Here is an 11,947-nt window from a genome sequence, read left to right as displayed (position 1 = left end):
AAAAACATCAAAATCTTGATCCTCAGCTAGCTATCCATGTTGTGAATAATATGTACTATTTTCCCGCTGCTTTTCCTACTTGCATATAATTCATTTCCCCACATTATCATCCAAGACCTAACAAATTCTTCCCCATGATAACACAAATAAGAAACATAGGTCATGATGGCACAATGTTTATTCTGAGTTTACCTAACACACTAGCTTACTTTACGTAGGAATGACAAGTCTATGTCATATATTTCTGTTCTACGTATGTGTGGCATAATTGACCCTTGCACGTATTCTTTTAAGCGTTTGCAAATAGATTTGTTAAAAAGGAAAGGATGGAACAGAACAGAATGAGTTTATCATTATTATTCACACTTTGAATCGTCATGGATCAACTTTGTTATTGGTTGATTTCATATGTACACATATATATATATCCTCTCATGCATAAACATCTATAAAGTTCCATCTTGACTCCTTTACTAATTTGGAACTTAGCCAAAAATATGTATTTTGTTTACTCAATAGAGTCCAATTTTTGTAGGGAGTGTGATGGGACCGTGTGGTTGTTGCCTTGTTTGTAGAGTTTGGACCACGAAGCGACATTCATATTTTTGCAATTATTTCTTGTAAATTAGCTAGCTTGTGAAATAATACAAATTTATCATTGCAACAAGTCTACACTAATGACCACTTCTATAGCAATATTCCATGAGCTTTTTTTGGGAATAAACATGGAGAAAATACAACCTACATAAGGATTACACAAATGACAAATGCGAGAAACCACAAGAAGAGAAAAACCATTTGCATACCATTGAAACTTCAAACTTCAAACTCAACTCATTATCAAACAAGAAAATATACACCATCAATTTTTAACATGATCCAACTTAGCAATAACAAATTACTATTTTTGACATTCGCAATTCTCATTGAAATTTGTTATGCTTTTTAACCATTTCTACGAACATTACATGTCAAACATTAACATAAACATGGTAATACTTGATTTCAAAGTGCCGTTGATATGTGAAATTCATAAAATAATAGTCATGGAGAATCTAATTGAATAGAAAATAAATATATAATGTTCAGTCCTTCCATGTGAATGATACAGCCGACGAAAGAGAAGTGCATTTTAACCATTACACTCAGGCTTGTATTGTACATACAAACTGCAACCATATGAACATCAACGTACAATATGGTTTTGTAGTTTGGTGCAATGTATGCAGCATAACATGTGAAGCATGAACAACCTATTCGCTTTCCCACAAATTGACATCATACCAAGCTTCTAGAATGTTTGTACTGAAAATCCTTACGTTTTGCGATGAATCCATTAGTTTATTCATCAGAACCATGCATGCCCTCAATATCAAGAGCTTTTGATCCATAACAGAAAGTTTTATCACTGAGATTTATGAACACTAGTGAGTAATGGTATTGTCTGGCCGTATTGGCATAAAAGGGAACAAATTAAAAATCAGCTCAACAGTACACCTTTGGAATTCATACTACGCTACAACATTTCAAAAAATGTTACACATAGGCTTCTGTTATGCCTCACTTTCAGAAAACAATGCAAGAAAAGACCCTCAAATCCAACCCGAAATTTTGAGCAAGAGAATGCTCAGACTTAGAATCAGGATGACACAAAGAAATCCATCTATGGCATGCTGGAAACAAGCATTCTCCTTTGCATTGTTAGGTGGACAAGGTTGTTTCAGCTCATTATGTGCCTTTGTAGATATATCAGACGATAATATCACTCTCTTGGATAGTTTGCTCATAGATGTATAAATGCCACTCACACTGGATTTCTCTTCGCGGTCCGTAAGGACCACTGTGCCATCATTTGATGAAGAACCACCACCTTTCTTTTCCGAATCACAAACATTACTTCCACAACAAAGTGACGCTTCACACACATCTCCTGCAGTGAAGTCAAAATCCTTGCATGGAATCACACCATTTTCTTTTCCACTTGAATGAATAATTCCTCCTACGACTGGTTTGGATTCATAGTTAAGGACTTCACCCATGACAGACCATCTTCCTGTGGATGTCACTCTAACATCTACAGAGCTCCCCATAAAACCTTCACCAGCAGGTAACAACACCTGGATGTAAGATTTTGTATGCCCAACCTGAATCAACACATACGCCTTATCAGTGGTGAAATTGTTGTATTTTCATGGAATATAAGATAAATCCAAACAAGGATGCAAGGAAGTATATACCAGGTGGATACCATCACTAGCTATATCTGTCACCAACACTCTATAAGTCAGTCCATTCATGTCCTTGTAGGGAGAGAATGACTCAAAAAGTGTGGTTAGCCTGCGGCTCCGTTTCTTCACTTCTCCCGTTGGTACCCGCTTCATACGTGCAGCTGGAGTTCCTGATTTCAATTAACAAAACGTATTACCCAAACAAACAGGTTCAAAACCACGCACACACATACATTTCAGAGACTTTCCCTCAATCATTTTGAAGAACTATACCTAGTCAATCACAAAACTGCATATACATGCACATAAATTCTTTTGAGAGAGCTCTCCTGATTCAATCACTTTCAAAAACCATACCTAACTATTCAAAACACCCAAAACTACACATAAGTCCTCTCGCATACACATACTCATAGAGAGAGTATATCTAGAGAACACACCTGGCCTGGGGTAAAACTGTGAAATGTGCACTTGAGGAAACCTGTATTCTTCAATCAGTTTCATGGTCTCTTCGAAGTCCTCTTCACTTTCACCTAAGGACACAATCCACTTAGCTCAGGTGTTTCACAGGTGCTGAAAAGTTTAATTGAACATAAAATTATTGAGGTATACAAAAATCGAAATAAGCACTAGAAACCTGGAAAACCGCAGATTATGTCAGTGGCAATCTGCATTCCAGGAACAAGTTTGATAAGTGTATCTACCACTCTCCTGAATTCACTGACAGTATATTCCCGTTTCATTGCCTGCATTAACCCAAAACCGCATGCTCAATAAGGTGTTTTTCCTGAGATATGATATTAGATGAATCAAGGAGGTCTAATATGGACATATTACATGAAGCACATTGTCACTTCCTGATTGCACAGGTACATGGAGAAAAGAGTATACACATGGATGCGTAAGGATTTCTGCTATATCCTCAAGATGCTCTAATATATAAGGCGGATTGGTCATCCCAATCCGTAACATAACCGATCTGTCATTTGGTAATTCAGCAACCAGTGCACGCAAAAGAGTGGGAAGATTCGTTTGGATATCTCTACCTGTAGAAAATAGGCATATGTAACATGTGTATACAATAGATTTTGAAACTTAAAATGAAAATGTGCTCCTCTCATTTACTTCCTTTTTGAAGTTTTTATTTCAAGCAGAAATCTAAATAATGGTCTTCATGTGCAGACATTTTAGATATGCTATTGCTATCAAATAAGAACTCCATTATTCTTAGACAGCATTCACTTGTGTCATTAATGCCATTTCTTTGCGTATCCTTGATGTATCTATAGTAAGCTAAGCAAAAATGAAGTTGCAATTTGATTCATCCTATCTTTATCTTATTAAATTATGGGTACATTGTTCTGTTCCTCTCTTCCTTATCAGCATGACTATTTCTTATCTTCTACTTGAGAGAGATGTGCAAAGATCAATCTGTTATAGGCCCACTCATAAGAATAGCACAAACTGAAAGATATCACACATATTTCAGCATTTACTATGTGCTATACCATAAGCACCGGTATCTTCACTGCTTAGCCAAACTTCTTTGACCCCATCAGCAATAACTGATCTTATCCTCTCCACCTGTTTGGTATTCCAAGGCACATTCAGATGAGCTGCATTTCATAAAATCTACAAGCTATGTACATTATATAGCAGTCATTACCAAAGTTGAAACAGGATAACTTCCCAAATGACCGCGTGCATGTTTAGTTTTGCAATACGTACATGCCCCTAGGCAACCCACATTTATTGGAAGTATCTCAACAAACTTGTTCTTCCTAACCTACAAAATGCAATCTTGTGTCAAAGTGTATTGACTCAATCTTTTAAAATGACCACAAATACTTATACATTATACCTTTGGCAAATCCAATGCAGGAAGAGAACTCCTACGAAGAAGGCGGACTTCATTCCCTTTCAAAGTCTCTTCTACAACCTCAACCACTCTATCTATTTGCTGTACGCCAACTATGCTAACCCCATCAAGATCCTTCAGACCTTTGCTACCTTGAGGTACACATCCTGCCACAACAAGAGGTTTTTTTGCACTCTTGCCTCTTCGAATTAATGTTTCCATGGCCGACTGACTTGGATTTTTCACCGTACACCTGTCTAAACATTCAAACAACATATCAATCTGACAAATACTGTTCCAATAAAGAGGAAAGAAATAATCAGGATGTCCTATCGTGCATCTCACGTGTTTATCAACCACAAATCAGCTGTTTCAGGTTCCTCTGAGATACTATATCCATACGATGTAAGTTGTCCAGCCATGTACTCACTGTCACTCTGTAGAACAGAGCAAATGATTTCAAGAGCTATAAGAAGGATGAAAATAGTATAGTATATGACTTTTAACCATCCTCTGCAGCATATGTGCAAAGGCAAGATACAAGTGTTAAGGAAATTTAAACTTTCTAAAAGATTGATTTTCCTACCATGCATGAAATAGTAAGAAATGTGCCTAAATTCCCCAGGTTTATTCAATTGATAGGAATTGGGAAGGCATTTATATATTCTATTTGATTTGGTCCCTTTATAGATGTCCAACTACAAGAAGTGTATTTCTAAGTAATTGAGATGGAAAGTTTACCTGGTTATGGGAGCATCCAAATGTTTTTAAGTAAATTGCCTGCAGTAGAATGCAAAAAACCATTTTCAATATGAAGAAGAAAAGGAAGAATCTATGAAAGGCCATGAGAAAAACATATAGACAATAGAGAAGATGAAAAGCCATGAAAGAGAAGGAAGAATTATAAATCAAAGACAACATAAAGAGCATAGGGAGAAACAACGGCAAGACGGAAGAAGAATCATACACTAAAGACTAGATAAAAAAACACAATGGAAAATATTACATTCAATGAGACTATACAAATAGCCATGAATATAATTATAAAAATATATATGAAGGCAAAAAAAAACACCCTTCAAAGAAAAAGAAGAAGAAATGTATTTGAAAAACTGTACGATAATACATAGACACAAAAAACCATGGCTTTTGAAGGGAAGAACAAGCACTATAGATTGAAAAACTATACAATTAAAACACAGAATTAAAATCAACAAGAAAACACGGATAATTAGCTATATAAGAAAAAACTGTACGGCAGGAAAAAATAGTACAAAAAAATACAAATAATAAATATCTATACAAACCTGCACACCAGGAATGCCTGCACGAGGAGGTAGATTTTCCTTAACAGAATCAGTGTGTGGTTTCAGGACGCGAGCTCGAGGAAAGACGGAGTGATTCAGGGGAAGACGTAATCCTGCAAGATTCTCCGAAACCATGTCTTCAATGTCTTCCATGGTTTCTCCGTACCTCTCTCGCTTCTTCTTCTTCTTCTCTCTCTCTCTCTCTCTCTCGCGCGCGCGCGCGAGATCAGTGTAGCTCCGACGCACTGATCTGTGTCTAACACAGTTAGCCCTCAGTTCAAAGAAACACCATCACTTCGTCTGCTTGTTAGGATAGAGCTAAATCGAATCAAACATTAAGAATTAGGGTCTAGGGTACCCATGGTACTAACATTAACTCAATTATTAGAGGGTGCTAATAATTTAGGTCATGTTGAGCATGCGATCGATGGAATGGTCCGTAGCCAAGAGACCATGAAGCGACCTTTCCACTTCCAACGCTCGGCTTTAATGATTTGGTTATCTCATAACCGACCCTCTCTAGAAGCCATCTGCCACATGAGAACCGGCCTTTCCATCCCAAACCCGTGCCTAATGAACATCGTAATGATGGTTTGTAGAAGATTGTCAACCACATGAGCTAACTTTTGACCCTAGACTTGTGTCCACAAGAGAACTTTATGTTATATCGTTGGTCACTTTTCAAAGGCCATAAACCTCATGAGATGGCCTCTCGACCCCTTAATTTTGTTTAGCAGAGAGCTCGTTCTTGATCTTATATTGTGGCCAGGAGCCTTATTAGGTGGCCTTTTGATAGAAATGGTGTTTACAAGATAGCCATGCACCATGTCAAGTGGCCCTTCGACTTAAAATGATGTCTGCTAGACAACATCATGTCTGTGTAATTCATAATCCAGGATTGGGCTCATTGGGATATCGACGATAACATTCAACTACAATTTATATGGCGCTAGCAAGATTCTTAACAGGCTCTCAAGTTCCATTATTAGGCATATAACTTTACCAATCAACTAGGTAATATAATTTGTTGCGCGCAATTGTGGAGTCCAAAATGGTTTTCACGTCATAATATATTTCACCTCATATGAACAAGTTAAATGCCAACTAAAAATGAATAGTGGATTCTCAAAGCACTTTTTAAGTAACATGGGGGTCAAGCAAGGATGCCCACTATCACCCACACTCTTTGGCTTGTGTATTGATAAATTAGAAGAAGTGATGAACAAGGTTGCCCGGGAAGAAGGATTGAATGCCCCCAAATTGATGCAACACGTTATCTTATTGCTTTTATATGTAGATGATGTGGTATTCTTCTCATATGATGTTGATAGTATGCAAAATTTACTTGGGGTATTAGAAGAATTTTGCCATAGTAGTGGACTAGCAATGAATGTGGTGAAAACAAAAATGATGGTAGTGCAAGCCATCCAACCTCGTCATTACCCTATGCTCACATATAGAGGTGAACATATACAATTTATTCGAAGCTTTAAATATCTTGGTATTGATGTACCCACCACAAATAAATGGAGTGCATGCTTTGATTCTAGGCTCCAAGCCGGTTGAAAATCGTATTACCTTTTGGAGAACCAATGCAACCAAAGTGATACTTGTGGATGGGAAGTAAAACTAATGTTGTTCAATGCCATGGTAACTCAAGTATTGCTTTATGGAGTAGAAGTATGGGATGGCACCATCTCCCTTAATGCATGGAATGAGATTGAGAAAATTCAAAAGATGTTTTTAAGCAAGCAATTAGGAGTTAAATGCACTACCTCTTACCAGGTTATGCTCTTGGAAACAAGTGTTCGACCCATAGAGCTATTGGCACTCCAAAGAGTATATAAATACATTACAAAAGTCAAGAATATGTCGAATCATCGATTACCACCTATTGCTTGGAATGTTGGATGTTGTTACCGACCGGCAAAGGAGTCCAGAGTGGGAAACGGAGAGTTATTTAAGTAGTAGGAATGGGGTTGTAATTAAGCTATGAGTGTGGACGGACGGACCGGAAACGGTATGCGTTCCGGATCCGGACCGATCCCGAACAGGTGCGGATGGCACCGTTTTGTAATACATACCGGAAACCTATTTAAAGGCCCGGATACAATGTAATCAATAGCGGTTAATTAATGAAAGCTTAAGCGTTGTTATCTTGCTGTGTTAATTGTCGTTCTGTCTTAATTGTTATATCTTACGCGTGTGTTATGAAAGACAATCATAATAAGTAACTTAATCAAGTAGGATTAAGTGTTGAGGCAGATCCAGTTGCCGTAACACCCTTTGGGGAAGTGTCTTCCGTAGACACCCTGTGTTAGGCCATTGTCCGGCCCTAAGAGTTAACACAGTTTTTGGCGACCACGATGGGATCCCCCTTTGGAGACAGAGTCCAAGAATGATACGCGACGATGCAAGAAAAGCAACAAATGATGGCGATGATGTGTAGGAAATGTACAAGTGAGTGAGAAATTGAAGATTGACAATGTATTCGTCACAAAACAAGACAAGGAATCGATGAATCGACAAAGAAGTGTTAAGCATCCCTCATCCATGTTTAGTCATAAGCAAAGACAAATATATCCTCTGATGTGTGTTAAAGTAGAGACAAATTTGTCCACAGTTTACAAGTTAAAGCACAAATGTGTCTCCTCATTATCACCATTTCAATCATCATCATCACATCCACCTAGATCATTCTTAACGAAGAGGGAGAAGATGATGATCATGATAAAGGCGAATATGAACACGAAATGATGTGTGGTTCGTGCAATTATGCTTCGTTGACAAAGATAGGGAAGGACGGAGAAATAAACGCACAAACAAATAGAGACGATTGAAGGGCCCGAAAGAAAGTGATGGCCGTACGGCCAGAAGGACCGAACAGAGCCAAAGACAAAAACGGTTAGACACAGTCGGACCGCGGCCAAAACGGAGGCCGGAAGAATGGCCGGATAACGGCTGAAGAGCGGCCGAAAAGGCCGAACAACAACTGAAGAGCAGCCGTGCAACAGTCGGAACGGTCGGAATAGCCGGACAGTGGCTGTAGCAACCGGAGCGGCCGAAGGGTCAGACAAGGGTCGGATGAAGCCGCATCGGTCGCCAAAAATTGTGTTAACTCTTAGGGCCGAACAATGGCCTAACACAGGGTGTCTACGGAAGACACTTCCCCAAAGGGTGTTACGGCAACCGGATCTGCCTCAACGCTTAATCCTACTTGATTAAGTTACTTATTATGATCGTCTTTCATAACACACGCGTAAGATATAACAATTAAGACAGAACGGCAATTAACACAGCGAGATAACAACGCTTAAGCTTTCATTAATTAACAGCTATTGATTACATTGTATCCGGGCCTTTAAATAGGTTTCCGGTCTATATTACAAAACGGTGCCATCCGCACCTATTCGGGATCGGTCCGAATCCGGAACGGCATACCGTTTCCGGTCCGTCCGTCCACACTCATAGCTTAATTACAACCCCATTCCTACTACTTAAATAACTCTCCGTTTCCCACTTTGGACTCCTTTGCCGGTCGGTAACACATGGCACACCCGTGGGACAGTACCTTGTACGTCGAATCCACAACCGACCCTTGCTATTCTTCATCCAAAATGTCCAGAATGCTTTGTTTGAGAGGCTCCATGTTGCTGCTCTGTTGATGTCTGCTACGGCGGGTTCGTTGGTGGCTGCTGCGGCTGCTCCTCCGTTTGTTGCTCTGACACCGGCGTCTCCGTCGTTGCTCCCTGCGTCGTAGTGGTCTCCGGTTGACTGGTTCCCGGCTGGCCCTCAGCCGGCGACGGTTCCTCATCACTAAGGTTAACTGTTGCCGCTTCCTGTGCTTTTTCTTCCCGCACCCGGGACCGCTCGTAGCTTTCAAACTAGATTTGAGCATCTAGCCTATCATCATCTAGCTGAGCTACGAGCTGCCTGACCTACGCCAGTTGTTCATCTGCCAGGACTTGGAAGTCGTCGGCCAGCTCGTCCCATATGGCGGTGAAGTCCTCAGAAGTCAACGTATAACAATCATCTCCTTCCTTCCGCCGGTTTGCCACATCCGCCCGTAGCAACTAGAGTTCCGCCGCGTTTTGTGCCCACTTTGTCCACCATTTTACGGAGCTTTCATCAATCAAGTGTTTTGTCTGATTCAGCCATGCCCGGAGGATGGACTGAATCCGGCTCGTTCCCAATTGTGATTTGGTTTCCGCCGCTTGCCGTTCCTCCTTCAGTTGTTTGATGATTTTGACGTTGTCCTCCGCCTGCGCCTTGTAATGCGTCAATTGCCTTTGATATGTGCTTTGTAATTTCTGCAATACTGTTGACGCTCTCTCTTTGTCTTCCTGCTGCTGCCTCTGGAGCTCCATCCGGACCTTCTCCGCCTCGTCCAAGCGTCTTGTATTTTCCGCCCGTTCATCGGCGATCGCCGTCGCGGCCCGATCAACTGCCTGTTGGAGCTCGGCCATCCGTTCTTTATGCTCCGTTTCCAGCCGTTTGTAGTCCCGATGCAGGTGCTCAAAATCATCCGTCTTTTGCTTGAGCCGTGCGTTGATCTGACGACGGGCCCGGTCCTCGCGATCCTTCTGCTGACGGAGCTCTTCCTTTAGCCGTTCAATCTCTGTTTTTGCCGTTTTCCGCAGCTTGTCCTTTTCCTGCAACACTTTGTCTTTCTCACCCTTTAGCCAGTCGTACGCTTGATGGCCTTTCCGGAGGCTCTCCTCTGCCCGGCGGAGGTTCTCAGTAGTCTTCTTTAATTCGTCTTCGGCCACCGTCTTCAATTCTCGTTCACGGCTCCTTAGCGCTTCTTGTGCGGCAAGTTCATCTTTTAATTCCGCAAGCTCCTGGGCTTGCGCCGCATCTCTCGCCGGAACGGTTTCCGTTGCCGGGGTCTTATTGCTATGTACAAGTCGTTCCGTTTCTTTATTCTGTACACTTACCGGAGTCACCGGTGATTGGATTTGTGTTGTCGTTAAGGCCATTTTGGCCATCTCTGTCGTGACCTGATCCAAGTCTTTTTCAAGGCACCAGATTTTGGACCGGGTCGTCTCTAGTTCTTCGGTTGTGACGAGCAACCGTTTGCTTTGCGCTCTTTCTTCCACCTCAATATACCCCACTGCTCCGGCTATCTGTTCACCTATCCACCGGAGCCACAGGCTACCGGTGCCTTGTTGTGCTTGCACGGAGGTTTGACAGATGGGCTCACTTGTAGAGGGGTGGTCCCGCCTGGTTGCGCCGAGTTGCAGTTCCGTTTTTGCCCGTGGACCACCCTGCTGTCTTGGTTCCCCTTGCGCTTCTTCTTGGCTGACCGAGGGAGGCTGCATTGACCCTTGTCTGACCCTCCGGCCGCTCCGGTTGCTACAGCCACTGTCCGGCTATTCCGACTGTTCTGACTATTGCACGACTGCTCTTCAGCCGTTGTTCGGCCATTCCGGCCGCTCTTCAGCCGTTATCCGGAGTCGTGAAGAAAACCGTCCATAGGCGGAATCGGCGCACCAAGGCGTGGGAACCGGTTCTTCACGCGCGCACGCTCCGAGTTGTACATAGAAGCGAATTAGGAGGATAATCGGCGGGAACGGGCCCTAACACGAGTGGAGACAAAGACCGCGCGAACAGTCTTTTCGGTCGCGCGCGCGAGCGAAGGGACTGTACGAGTCGGCGGCGTAACTACGCGGATGCGTGAAGGACGAAGCGAATCCCTGTCCAAAAGGGACAGGGAATAGAGCTGACATGACGGCCTGCTCGTCGGCCTATATAAGGAGCAGGAAAGAGCTATTGCAGGGATCTCGCGCAGAGAGGACGAAGTGCTGTCGGACCGTTTCTGGACGCTTCTCTCTCTGTTTCCTTCCTTCTTGAGCTCCATAGCTTTCTGTGCAGGGTTCCGAGGAGGCTTGCGCTGTTTCGAGGAACGCCCGAGTGCTTCCGGCAGCACCTCCGACCGGCTACCCCTTGTGCGTCGAAGCGAACAGGCATCGGCATCTGTTCGCCGGCCTGCTCGGTTGTAACCAACCTGTGCCCCATCGAGGGTTGTAGTCGTGTTAGCCATTCTTGATATATATATTTAGTCATTCGCATCTGTCTGTGTCGGTGTTCGTTCGCGTTCTCTGTGCTGAAGGGCCGTGTCCCTGTGTATTCCCGGTCTTGCGTAGCCGGTTCTCTCTCTTTCTCCTCCCTCGCTTGCTCTTTGGTTCGAGACCCCCGCGGTCCCGCCTCGTTTCCACACGCACTTGCGTAATAACTCGACATCTTTGGTGAACCCGACGTGAAAGAGGCGGCAGAAGAGCAGAAGATGAGGGGGTCGGATCTTGCAGAGGCCATGGCTTCGGCCGTGGATCGGATTGTAAACGCGCGCGAGGGCACCGGTGCCCTCGACAGAGCTATTGAGGCGGTCGTCGGCACGATCGGCCGGTTCGATGGGAAGGATGCCACGAGGTATTTGGCGTCCTACGGTGCAGAGATGCTGATGCGGGACATTCCGGAAGAAAGGCGTCTTGCCGGATTTCCCCGAGTGGCGATGCCGAGCATCCATGCGGAGGTGCTCGAGGTGCGGACGGAGA

General features: G+C 42.9%; 1 protein-coding gene across 2 annotated transcripts; it reads right to left on the bottom strand.

The window, feature by feature from the left end:
• Positions 1-1,440: 1,440 nt before the first annotated feature.
• Positions 1,441-5,715, bottom strand: LOC147866726 (Methylthiotransferase). 2 transcript variants are annotated; one of them, XM_087317191.1, is made up of 11 exons: positions 5,394-5,715; positions 4,828-4,866; positions 4,432-4,523; positions 4,090-4,339; positions 3,895-4,014; positions 3,737-3,812; positions 3,066-3,274; positions 2,866-2,974; positions 2,669-2,761; positions 2,238-2,398; positions 1,441-2,144 (listed from the first exon to the last, which is right to left on the bottom strand). In XM_087317191.1, exons 1-11 carry the CDS (start codon positions 5,544-5,546, stop codon positions 1,593-1,595), a joined length of 1,854 nt encoding a protein of 617 aa, XP_087173317.1. In that variant the 5' UTR covers positions 5,547-5,715; the 3' UTR covers positions 1,441-1,592. The 2 variants fall into 2 exon arrangements, with proteins under 2 accessions (XP_087173317.1, XP_087173319.1); XM_087317193.1 differs by lacking the exons at positions 4,828-4,866; positions 5,394-5,715 and having other exon boundaries at positions 4,090-4,343; positions 4,432-4,526.
• Positions 5,716-11,947: the final 6,232 nt, after the last annotated feature.

The sequence above is a fragment of the Azolla caroliniana genome, unplaced genomic scaffold, assembly GCF_043228905.1.
Source record: "Azolla caroliniana isolate FFs.n. ecotype wild unplaced genomic scaffold, voAzoCaro1.0.p SCAF_3, whole genome shotgun sequence".
Lineage (NCBI taxonomy): Eukaryota > Viridiplantae > Streptophyta > Polypodiopsida > Salviniales > Salviniaceae > Azolla > Azolla caroliniana.
The sequence above is the reverse complement of the archived record's forward strand: the minus strand, read 5'-3'. Positions and strand labels throughout refer to the sequence as shown.